Source organism: Dipodomys merriami, unplaced genomic scaffold (genome assembly GCF_024711535.1).
Source record: "Dipodomys merriami isolate MVZ:Mamm:240054 unplaced genomic scaffold, mDipMer1.0.p SCAF_335, whole genome shotgun sequence".
Lineage (NCBI taxonomy): Eukaryota > Metazoa > Chordata > Mammalia > Rodentia > Heteromyidae > Dipodomys > Dipodomys merriami.
The window spans coordinates 1,145,676-1,158,935 of NW_027204882.1; the positions used below are offsets into that span (position 1 = coordinate 1,145,676).

A 13,260-nucleotide genomic window follows, 5' to 3' on the forward strand; every position below is an offset into this window, starting at 1 on the left:
AGGAGTTACAATTACATGGGCAAGATAATGAGTACATTTCTTTTTTTTTTTTTTAAATTTAATTTAATTTTATTTGTGAACATACTGTACAGAGGAGTTACAATTGCATGGGCAGGATAATGCATACATTTCTTACCAAGCATTGCAGCCTCCTCCTGTGTTTACCCTTCACATCCCTTCCCAGCCTCCCCCCTCCCCCCCAATCCCAATCCTTCTCCTTCCCCCCTTCCCCTCTTCCCCCCCCCCCCCCCCCCCCCGCACCAACGTTGTAAAGCTTGTTTTGGACATGACAACTTGTACTTCTCATTGTTGCAACAGGTCCACCTGTATCCTTAAACAACTGGTTTTTCCCCATCTCCTCCACAAGTTATACTGACATCAAATATAGTGAAAGCAGGGGTTATACTGTGGGGGAGGGACATACAAAGCAACAAAGAGATAATCTTATAAATGTGTTAGAAACACATGCATGAAAGAAAAAAACATTAAAATACACATCTAAGGTTTCATTTTCCTGACATCACATTATCTGACCTTTTCCGCTTGACTCATACATATACTAGATATTACAAATAAGGGAGATTTTTTTTTTCTTGAGGTTGAAAGTACTTTTTGTTAGTACATATTTTTCTCATTGTCTTGACAGTATTTGCACATTCAAAAAATTCAAAGAATTTACCGATTTCTACTCTTTCATCCATCCAATTCTGCTGCCTGGAGACAACCATTATAATCAAGATTATGGGTTTTGTAGTTGACTTTAAAGGTATTCTAGTTTAGTTCTTTGAAACTTGAAGCTACTTCTATTCCAAAAAAAAAAAAAAAAGTAAGGTGTTTTATTCAGGTCTGTGGTTGTAAAGTTGGGAATATAAAATGGCATAGATACTTTGTATGAAATATCCAGCATACTTACGTCTGATACTTACCGAGAGATAGGGAATAGTATGTCTATAAAAGACCTACATGCAAATATTTATTGCAGCTTTAGTCATTGGAACCAAAAACTGGAAACAATACAAATATGCACAATTGGTGTGTAGATAAATAAGATGGTATGTTTATATGATAGAATACAACTCACTATGAAGAAACAAACTGGTCCATGCAATAACTTGCATTAACCTCATAGGCATAAATGTAACTGAAAATATACACATAAATGCTGCATCTTGCATGATTCCACTCATATAACAGAGTCATTTTGGAAAAGGCAAACTTAGATAAAAATATTATTGAGAAATGCCTGAGGAAAGAAAATTGACTACCAAGAAGAGAACTATTCAGAATGATAGAAATATCTGTAGTTTGATTGGATGATGGTTACACTTACATTTCTAGTAAAAATACATTCCTGAAATAGACATACTGAATTGCATACCTACAAAATTCCTGAAATAGACATACTGAATTGCATACCTACAAAGAGTATAGTTTTACTATATATAACTACTTTCTTTAGCCTTATTTTTAAGGTCCTATTAAAGATACATAACATGAAATAATCTTTGGTTAGATTTTTCATCATAATTTTTTTTTTAAATTGTTTGTGGGGCTTGAACTCTGGGCCTGAGTGCTGTCCCTCAGCTCTTCAGCTCAAGGCAAGCACTCTACCGCTTGAGCCACAGCGCCACTTCCAGTTTTCTAGTGGTTTACTGGAGATAAGAGTTTCATGGACTTTCCTGCCCAGTCTGGCTTTGAACTGGGATCCTCAGATCTCAGCCTCCTGAGTAGCTAGGATTACAACAGGCGTGAGCCACCAGCACCTGGCTTATGTATCATAATTTTTAGCTTAAAAATCAGAAGGTGACATTTCCTTTAGATAATAATGTGTCACTGTTAAATTATGTGATAATTATATTGTAGTAAAAAAAAATGGGATTTCCTTGTGCTTAAAAAATGTATGCTAAACCATGATAATGTTTGTAACTAATTCTTAAAGTGATCTAGTTTTTAAAAAATAAGAAAAATATGTGTGTGAATATATCTAGTTTTCAAAAGGAAAAATATGTGTATGCATATACATACATGAATGAATTTGGGAAGAGAGTATTTGTTAACTGTATGAATGGTATATAGATGTTTTTAGCATTGAGTGTTTTTGAAAATGTGCTATGGATTTGAAGTTTTTCAAAGTAATACATTCAGGAAGCAGCTATATTACCTACTTGCTGTTACATGGTGTGTACTATCTATGTCATCTGGATTATTTCAGTCTAGCAAATCTTGCTTTTGACTTTGCCCATGGGACCTGGTTGCTATTCCTGAGCTCTTCAGCTCAAGGCCAGCACTTTACCATGTTAGCCACAGCACCACTTCTGGTTTTCTGGTGGTTAATTGGAGATAAAGAATCTCAGGGACCTTCCTTGCCTAGGCTGGCTTTGAACCATGATCCTCAGATCTCAGCCTCCTTAGTAGCTAGCCATGCATCATTTTTCTCTTCCTTAGAAATTGGCCAGAGGTTCCTGTTCCTATTTCATAATCCACATTTGTCCATAAGCATGCAATTCCCCTGTGTATTTTATTTAAAGTAATAGATCATTTCTGCAAAATTCAACAAGAACCTTCTTAACTGACCTACTATAGAATGGGAAATTTACCTAGATTCTGGATATCTTAAAATTGGGCATTGGAAGGAGGTTTTCATCAATCTGTGGGTGCACTTTTACTTAATCTTCATAGATCCCATCTGCTGCATTTCACCCTTTCTCTGCCTCATGTCTTAGTTACTGTACTTCACATTTTGTTGTCCATTTTCCTTATAATTAACTTTGATTTTTTTATGGCCTTGAGAATGCTAGTCACCTACGTGTATAGTAAGCTTGACTTGGAGCTAAAGTCCTTACTCAGTATTTCATTTTTAGCATTGTCTCCCCTGCCTTCTGTGATGCTTGAAGCCTCTGATTTCTAAGGCACTTGCTGGAAGGTAAATTAGTATACTCCTACCTCAGTTTCTTTTTAGGAACTTTTCATCTTAATATATTGTAGACAGGATTTTAATGTCTGCTTGTCTCCACAAAGATGAAGTTTATATGTGTTTGTTTTCCTTGTTTCTAACAAGATAGTGGGGCAGAAATGTTTTCTTTTTTTAGTTGTAAGACTAGATATTTTTTCTAGAAACGTAGTGCTTACTTTTGATTTAACTCAATAAAAAGGCACTTATCAGCTTATTCTGGTGTGTGTGTGTGTGTGTGTGTGTGTGTGTGTGTGTGTGTGTGTGTGTGTGTGTGTGTGTGTGTGTGTGTGTGTGTGTGTGTGTGTGTGTGTGTGTGTGTGTGTGTGTGTGTGTGTGTGTGTGTGTGTGTGTGTGTGTGTGTGTTCTACTTCTAGCTTCTTACTAGAATAGTTTTATCAGAGAGAAGAGCCTTATGGACATTTCTGCCTGAGCTGGCTTCCAACAGTAATCCTTAGATCTCAGCTGTCTGAGAAGCTGGGATTATAGGCCTAGCCCCTGGCACCTAATTTTGATTTCTAGCTCAGAAATCTGTTTTTAAAGTTGCATTTATGCATATCTGTTTAAAGAAGGTATTTTTGTCAGGGATGGAGGCATGATTATTGAGGAATGATCTAGATGTGCTTATTCTGCTTACTAATCTACAACAGTTACAAACACTATGATAGGGTTTAGTTAGAAAAAAATACATTAATGTTTTTATCCATAGGTATAGAAAAAATACAAAATATATTGAAGTCCCTACTAGCCACAGTTTGAGGCATCCATAGGTCTGTGGAGGGAGAGCTATTATAGCTCTTATCTGAGGAAGGACACTATAGGATAAATTAACTTGACAAAACCTTAAGGAAAAGAGAACACTCATGCGAGTAAAAAAAAAAAAAGATGATTATTTCAGTGGTTATTGTATGCCAGTCATTATTCTTAGATGGTATATGCACTCATAAATTTATTAGTACATTATTCCCATTTTATAAATGAAGACATTTGAAAGGTGTTGCTTACCTCTACAACTAATCAGTCAATGTTAATAAGGATTAAAGTAGCTATACTTAGAGGGATTACAAATCTGCTTAGGTGTTTAGTTTTTGGATTTTTTATTTTGTCGTTTTCATTTTTGTTTATTTTTATTTTTAAGACAGTCTTCCTCTGTAGCCCAGGCTGGCCTCAAACTTAACAGTTCTCCTATCTCAGCCCTACTAAGTGTTAAAATTATACATGTACACCACCAGACCTGGTCAGTTTTGATTTTGCTTGAAGATTTAGGTTTTATTACATTAAGAGCAAATATATCTGGTTTGTGATTGGTGATGCATACCTGTATTCGCAGCACTGAAGCAGGACGATTGAGAGCTTGAGGCCAGATTAGGGGAAGTAGCTTAGTGGTACACCATTTGCCTGGCATTATGCAAGGCCCTAGGTTCAGTCCTCATAATGACAGGAGAAAAAGAAAAAAAAAACTCTAGGCCAGCCTACACTACAACCTGTCAAAACAACAACAGAATACAGTTTATTAATGACTGCTATTTGAAGATCTTTCAGAAATACATTTACTTTTATATTCTCTATAACTTTTCCACAAATGGATTAGATTCATTTCTAGTAAAGTTCATGAAATGAGTGAAGTAAAGCTTATTTAGGTCAACAATTCCATGTTTGTTACAGTAAACACTAAACATGAAGTATTTAGACCCCTCACAGTTTTTATATATGTTTTGAGGAGTATTTATATGATATTAACAAAGACAGGAGATAGCACATATATATTTGATTATTTAGAAAAGTCTTCACCACATATTTTATTCAACATAAGAATCAGTAGTATCACCTATAATCAGTTGCATGTTCATATATGTGATCATAATTTTGAAAGACTTTTAATTTCTTGGATATTTTTATAAGATTAACTGTTTTAAGCTGAATTTACAAATTTGCCTAAGGAAAACTGGTTTTGAATAAAGAAAAAACTGAAATGTAACTCTTTCTTCCCTTCCAGGTTTCACCTTGCTTAAATGTCCTCTCACGATTATTGTTTAGCAGTGACTCAGATGTGTTAGCAGATGTATGTTGGGCCCTTTCTTACCTCTCTGATGGACCCAATGATAAAATTCAAGCAGTCATTGATTCTGGAGTGTGTCGAAGATTGGTGGAACTTTTAATGTAACTATAATTTATGCTTTTATAATTGTATAGTTTTGTAATAAGATTAGCCCAGTAAGTTAAGAACTCCTCAGAAGTCACTGTCTTAAAGAGTAGTTAAAAAATTACCAGTCATCCACTTTACAGAGTAGCTATAATCCTAATTGAACCTTAAACTCCTAATTTACAAATTTAACTATTATAATTTACAAATTAGTTTGTAAATTAATCTGTTTATTTTTATATGATTTTCTTCTGAGTAAGGAAGATTTAATTCAACAAGTATGTATAAATGCCTTGGTATATGAGACACAGTAAAATACAGAACACTGTTTATTTTCTCACAATCACTGATTTATTCATTGCAATAATTTTGTATAAAAGGTCATGTACTAAAAATCATTTAGTATTCACTTGTATAAAAGATAATGTTTGTCTTTGACAGGCTGGTTAGCTGTTTTCTTTTTAAAAGAATAGCATTTCCGTATAAATAAAACTTGGTTTAAAAGACACTATAAGCTAGGTGCTGGTGATTCATGCCTATAAGCTACTCAGGAGGCTGAGATAGGAGGATTGAGGTTTGAAGCCAGCCCAGGCAGAAAAGTCTTTGAGATTATAGCTTCAATTAACCAGAAAAAAGCTTGACTACAAGCATGTTTGAAGTAGTACAGTGTCAGAATATTAATAAAAAAAGGAAATGAGAACATACAGGCCTCGAGTACTGACATGCATACTCACAGAATATTTAGCTTCAATATCATGAGAAGAATGTGTGTGTGTATAAAACCTGGATAAAATGAATAGCTTGTGATTTTCAAAAATGATGAGATTATGAAAATCAAAGGAAGATTGAAGAACTGTTTTGATTATGACAGACAGGAGTGACATAACTATTTGGGTGTAGCACATGGCCTCGAGTTCGTTTTTTTCTTTTTAATTACTTGGAATTAGTAAAATGTGAATGAAATGACTGAATGAACAGAATAGAGGGATTGGTACTGTGTAATTTTCTCGAAATTAAAATTTTTTAGTATATGAGGTCAAATTTTTATTTTTTAGGCACAATGACTATAAAGTTGTATCACCTGCATTAAGAGCAGTTGGTAATATTGTGACTGGTGATGATATGCAAACACAGGTAAGTTCAAACTTTTAATATGACAAGTTGCTATGTTTTGTTTATTATGTTTCATACCACTTAGTTGTATATTAACCAGTACTTTATAATAAGTGCTGCAGTGTTTTATGCATTCAGGGCAGTGAACATATTTTTGATAACATGTAATCTGTTTATACATCTGTTTAGGAAAATACTATCGTAGACCCAAAGAAATATATGATAAGCTGGGTGCTGGTAGCTCACACCTGTAATCCTAGCAACTCAGAAGGTTTGAAGCCAGTCGGGGCAGAAAAGTCTGAAAGACTCTGTCTCCAAAATATCCATGAAATAAACAGGGCTGGAGGTATAGGTCAAGTAGGAGACTGCCGGCTGAGAAAAGAGGAGACCCTAAAGTCAAACCTCAGTACCACCCCCCCAAAAAAAGTATATGATAAATATTGTTTCAGGAATTTATATCTAATTAAGGAGAAAATATTTAAATAAAGCAAATAAACCTAGTTGATATGTATATATGAATTATCAGTGGACCAGACAGTAAATGTTGTAAAAGTTTTTGGAGAAGATCAGCATACTAAATTTTGTTAAGGAGTTAGAACTAAAACTAGATGCTAAAAGTAGAGAAATACAGGAGTTAAAACTAAAACTAGATGCTAAAAGTAGAGAAATACTTAAATAGAAAGTTTTTATGTGATGATAAATGTAGAAGCAGACATGTAAGGACTGAAGTCAAAAGCCAGCCCAGGTATGAAAGTCCGTAAGACAATTATCTCCAATTAATCACCAAAAAAGCTAGAAGTGGAGTTGTGGCTCAAGTGGTAAAGTCCAAGCCTTGAGCAAAAAGAAGCTCACAAATAGTGCTCAGGTCCTGAATTCAAGCACCAGGACTGGAAGCAAAAAAAAAAAAAAGGCATTAAACCTAACCAGAAACATTAAATGGTGACTGATTGTAAATAGGTTTCAAATGGGGTTAAAAATAGCAGGGTGAAAAGAAATAATTCCAGAATTAGTAATTAGTTACATGTATATGTGTATGTCTTTGAAAGAAAGATGAGACATCAAATTAAGGTGTGATGTCAGGATTCTCTTGTGTTTACCATCTTAAAAGTATGTTTTTTTTTTTAAGTTCTAGCCTACATTTTGTTTTGTTTTGTTTTTGTCAGTCATGGGTCTTAAACTCAGGGCCTGAGCGCTGTCCCTCAGCTCTTCAGCTCAAGGCTAGTGCTCTACCACTTGAGCTACAGAACCACTTCTGAGTTTCTGGTGGTTTATTGGAGATAGTTTCATGGACTTTCCTGCCCAGTCTGGCTTTGAACCGAGATCTTCAGATCTCTGGCTCCTGAGTAGCGAGGATTACATGTGTGAGCCACCGGCACTCGGCCTACATTTTTTTTTTTTTGTTTTAACTTTTTAAATTCTATTTAATCACCAAAGTAAATAAGCAATTGATTCTGGTAACTGATAGTTATTCTATCAAAATACCCATTTAATGAAAATACTCTTCCAGATATACTATGTATTTTCAACTTAATTTTTACTTCAGTGCTCTTTACATTCTACCAAAATTTAAATCATTTTGAATATAGGAACATAAAGAATTAGAAGAACTAGTGCTGGTGGCTTATATCTGTAATCCTAGTTACTCAGGAGGCTGAGGTTAGAGGATTGCAGTTCAAAGCCAGCCTGGGCAGGAAAGTCTGTAAGACTCTATATCTCTAATTAACCACCAGAAAACCAGAAGTGATGCTGTGGCTCAAGTGATAGAGCACTCACTTTGAGCTGAAGAGCTGAGAGGACAGTGTCCAGGCCCAGAGTTCAAGCCCCATGACTGACAGGAAAAAAAAAAAAAGAATTAGAAGGGAATAAAGACCTTTGTATAGTGATAAAGTAGATCTTTACCTAAGAAAAGTAGAGTAATAAAACTTACTCTGCACATTAAGGTTTCTTCTTTTTGTGTGTGTGTTTGGGGGGTGGTTATGAGTATTGAACCTAGCATTCGTCTCCTTTGTGTGTGTGTATAAGTACAGGTCCTGGGGCTTGAACTCTGGGACTTGGCGTTGTACCTGAGCTTATGTGCTCAAGATTAGCTCTCTATTACTTGAAGTACAACTGTACTTCCAGCTTGTTTGGTGATTAATTGGAGATTAGTCTCAAGGACTTTCCTACCTAAGCTAGTTTCAAACCACAATAGTAGGATTACAAACTTGAGCTACCCGTACCTGGCTTGAAACTAGAATTCTTGAGAATGCTACTCAAGCATTTTACTATTTGAGCAATACACCCAGCCTTCATCAAAGAAGGAGGGAGGGAGGGAGGGAGGGAGGGAGGGAGGGAGGGAGAGAGAGTGTGTGTGTGTGTGTGTGTGTGTGTGTGTGTGTGTGTGTGTGTGTGTGTGTGTGTGTGTGTGTGTGTGTGTGTGTGTGTGTGTGTGTGTGTGTGTGTGTGTGTGTGTGTGTGTGTGTGTGTGTGTGTGTGTGTGTGTGTCCTAAGGCTTGAACTCAATGCCTATGCATTGTTGCTTAGCTTGTGTGCTCTAAACTTGAGCTACCCGTACCTGGCTTGAAACTAGAATTCTTGAGAATGCTACTCAAGCATTTTACTATTTGAGCAATACACCCAGCCTTCATCAAGGAGAGAGAGAGAGAGAGAGAGAGAGAGAGAGAGAGAGAGAGTGTGTGTGTGTGTGTGTGTGTGTATCAGTCCTAAGGCTTGAACTCAATGCCTATGCATTGTTGCTTAGCTTGTGTGCTCTACCACTTGAGCCACAGCTCTACTTGTAGCTTTTTGGTGGTAAATTGGAGATCAGAGTCTTACGGACTTTCCTGCCCTTGCTGACTGAACCTTGATACTTAAGATGTTCAGCCTCCTGACTAGCTAGGATACAGGTGTGACACATGCACTGGCCATTAAGGATTTTTTAAAATGTCAGGTTGCTTTCGGATTGCTGCATATGTGTGTGTAGTAAAGTATGTATATATTTGTATAATAGAAATTATACATTTCTGTATAGATTATTTACTGTAAAACTTTTTGTTTCCATTTCTAACTTGTTTTAGGTAATTTTGAATTGTTCTGCATTACCCTGTCTCTTACACTTGTTGAGTAGCCCAAAGGAGTCAATTAGAAAAGAAGCCTGTTGGACTGTTTCTAACATTACTGCTGGAAACAGAGCTCAGATTCAGGTAAAATACCTTACCCATCTGAGACAAGAACAAATATTACTTTGAACAAAAGCTGTCATTTTATCAGTGACTGTAGAGAATAGTACTAGTATCACTAAAAAACGATGTATTTTGAAAGAACCTTCCTGAAAAGTATTTCAGAGAGCATAGTATTTCCTCCTGTAAAATAATGGCATTGCTTTTAGTATTCTAGTGAGGAATAGTAATTACACTTATTAAAATGTTTAACGGTGCCCAGTGTAATTGTTAGTTTTTAGAAAGTAATGTTTTTTCTTCAGTTTTAAGTAAGTTAGGTGTTCTTTCAGATTTTAATGATTTATTAGGGTCTTATCAAGCTCCTTGGGTTGGTGAATATCTCCATTGTATCAATTATATACCTGTGCTTTACTATCTTTAAGACTTACATCCTACCCTTATCATCTTTATTCTTTTGTTTTTTTGGTTTGTTTTTGTCAGTTATGGGACTGGGCCTGGGCGCTACCCCTCAGCTCTTCAGCTACCACTTGAACCACAGCAGTACTTCCAGTTTTCTGGTGGTTAATTGGAGATAAGAGTCTTAGGGACTTTCCTGCCCCGGCTGGCTTTGAACCGCGATCCTCAGATTTCAGCCTCCTGAGTAGCTAGGTTTACAGGTGTGAGCCACTGGCGCCTGGCTCATCTTTATTCTTTTGAAAGTAATTTCCAGCTAGATGTGGTGGTGCACACCAGTAATCCTAGCATGCAGATATTAGGATAGGACCATACCAAGTTTAAGGCTGGCCTGGGCTATTATGTATCTCAAGACATACACAAAATAATAAAGGTAATTTCCTTTTAAGAAGAAAGTATTTGTACATTTGTTGGCAGATTAGAGATCAAATAGTTTCAAAGATTTTGTTAGAAACCTGACCCAGGTTTATGGCAATTTGGAAATACTTAAGTATTTATAATCAGTACATCTTGGGCCTGGGAAGGTGGTTTAGTAGTAGAGTGCTTGCCTTTCATGCATGAGGCCCTGGGTTCCATTCCTCAGCACTACATAGCAGAAAAAGCTGGAAGTGGCTCTGTGGCTTCAGTGGTAGAGCGCTAGCCATGAGCTGAAAAGAGCTGAGGGACAGCGCCCAGGCCCAGAGTTCTGTCCTCATGACTGGCAAAAAAACAAAAACAAAAACCCAGTACATCTCTACTTAGTAATGTTTTAGAAAATGTTTTGTACTAATGGTGTCACGTCATTTTTCATCCTCCTCTCAGGCTGTTATAGATGGAAGTATTTTTCCTGTTTTGATTGAGATTCTTCAGAAAGCAGAATTTCGCACCAGAAAAGAAGCAGCTTGGGCTATAACTAATGCAACTTCAGGAGGCACTCCAGAGCAAATAAGGTGGGATTTAAGTTTTTACAATTTTTTAAGAGTAAATGACAGGATCTGAATTAAAACATGCTCCTTATTTAGTGATGAAACTAACATTTCTATGCCCATAATTACATAAGCACGTATTAATATGAAGCAACATTAGCTGAATCTTTCATAATTAAAAAAAATGTAAATGATAATTAGCACCATCCTCTTTTGCAGAATGGTGCTAATTTGAACAGAAACTGTTTATTTTCAAATTACACTGTCATGAAGGTTTTCCTTTTTTATTTGAGGTTTAAGTTCAGGGCTTGGTACTTGCTAGGCAAGTGTTCTACTGCTTAGGCCATGATAATAGCCTTTTATATCAGATGATTTTTTGAGATAAAGTTTTGTTGTTTCCCAAGGCTGTCCTGCACTGCAAAACTCCTGTTTGCCTGGACTACCCTTGGTCAAAATCCTTCTGATCTCAGACTCTTAATGTGACTGGCAGATTTTTTAAAAAATATTATAATCATAGAAATCTTAACACTATTACATAAAAGTGACTAATAAATTTGAATATCAATTTAATTAAAGTAAAAGTGAAGTACACATTTAATGATTCTCTATTCCTAATTGTCATACCAGTGAGTTTTTTTTGTTGTTTTTTTGCACTATCCCTTTTGCTGCTCCTTTTGCTTAAGGCCTAGTGATTCACCACTTGAGTCACAGTGCCACTCCTGGCTTTCCTCTGATTAATCGGAAATAAGAGTCTCATGGACTTAGTTGCCAGTGCTGGCTTTGAATCCTACTCCTGAGTAGGAATACAGGCATTAGCCACTGACCCAGCTAACTAGTGGCATTTTTTTTTCCTATTCTAGTTATATTTCATATGTACTAGTTTTTGTTTTTTTGTTTTTATAATTTAAGATTCTTATTAACTTAACTGATAGTTGTAAATGGGCATTTAAATCAGACTAGTTTCAAATTTTACTTTAGTAAAAATTGTGTGATCTTAACAGAGTTATTGATTCTAGCGTCTTTATTTTAAGTTCAATAATATTAGTTTCATAAGTGAAATTTATGCATTTAAACTGTTCAGCATAGTAATGATACCTGGAGTTCTCAAGTAAAATTTGCCACTGTTAATCATTTTTGTAACCATATTTTTTATCAGTATTAATTTCTTAGTCTTTTGAACTGTATTTTCTATCTTTTTATCTCCAGTAACCAAGTTCCATTTTGTGCCTCAAATAAAAGTTTGATTTCCTACAGAATCTTATTTTGAAGATTCCTCCACCTGACTCAAGAATTCTTAGGTTTCTTTCTTTTTCTTTTTCTTTTGCCAGTCCTTGAACTTAGGGCCGGGACACTATCCCTGATCTTCTTTTACTCAAGGCTAGCTAGCACTTTACCATTCGAGCCACAGTGCCTTTTCTGTGTGGTACTGAGGAATCAAACCCAGGCCTTCATGCGCGCTAGGCACACGCTCTACCACTGAGCCATATTTCCAGCCTTTCTTATGTTTCTTAAAGTGACTATTTAGGAAATTATTTTCTAATGAGTATTTGAGTTCTTGAATTATTTCTTCAACTTATAAACCAAAAATTAAGTTACAGTAGTATTTTATAGTTCACAGGATTTTGTGGATTTTGGTTTGGTTTGGTTTGGTTTTGGTTTTTGACAAAGGCGCTCCCATGTAACCCAAGCTAGCCTTGAGTTCCTAGTATTCTTACTGCCTTGCCTCAGCCTCCTAAGTGCTGGGATTACAGGCATATACCGCTGCATTCAGCCAAGTCATTGTCCTATTCCTGGCATTTGTGCTATTATTTTGTTCCCTTAGATTCAGAACTTATATATAGTGATATTATATTACCTGTTTCTGTTTTATATTTTCCATATTACCTCATCGCTTTTTATCAGTTTTTTCCTACTTCATTTGTGTCATTAATAAAGTAGTAATGAAACAATATCATACCTTCGGTCTTGTATTTGAATACTAATTTATTTGCTTTGAGTTGATGTTTGCTTGTCTACAATTAGATGCATATTTTTTCAATTTATTTTTTTATTTTTCAACTTAATTTTATTTTCCATGTATGATTTTTTAAGCTTATTATTTGGATCAAGTGTCTTAATGGATAAATGATTTTCTAACCATTTTTGTCATCTTGTTAACTATACATACAGGAGAAGAGAGCTTTAAATGTTTCCTTTTTTTAAATGCCAGTATTAGGGCTTGAACTCAGGGCCTGGACACTGTCTTTTGGCTTTTTTGCTCAGGGCTGGTGTTCTCCCACTTCCATAGTTCCACTTCTAGCTTTTTGATAATTAGAGATAAGAATTTTCTACTAGCTAGCTTCATTTGTGATCTTTATATCTCAGCTTCCTGAGTAGCTAGGATTTACAGACCTGAGCCACTTGTGCTAGAGTGAGAATTTCTTGAACTCAGATTATATTTGGCCTACATTCCACTTGTAGTTATTAAGTACCAGCAATCATGTACTTTTATGTCTTATAACTGAGGTAGTTATTCATTCAACAAATATTACTGCTTAA

At 35.6% G+C, this 13,260-nt stretch overlaps 1 protein-coding gene across 2 annotated transcripts in view; it reads left to right on the forward strand.

Moving 5' to 3' along the window:
- The window catches only part of Kpna5 (karyopherin subunit alpha 5), a 37,084-nt gene that overhangs the window by 17,415 nt on the left and 6,409 nt on the right, over nt 1–13,260 (forward strand). For both annotated transcript variants that reach the window (XM_069986975.1, XM_069986976.1), the window contains 4 exons: nt 4,947–5,110; nt 6,149–6,227; nt 9,263–9,388; nt 10,619–10,746. In XM_069986975.1, coding sequence (XP_069843076.1) covers nt 4,947–5,110; nt 6,149–6,227; nt 9,263–9,388; nt 10,619–10,746 — 497 coding nt within the window. The remainder of the gene's footprint in view (nt 1–4,946; nt 5,111–6,148; nt 6,228–9,262; nt 9,389–10,618; nt 10,747–13,260) is intronic.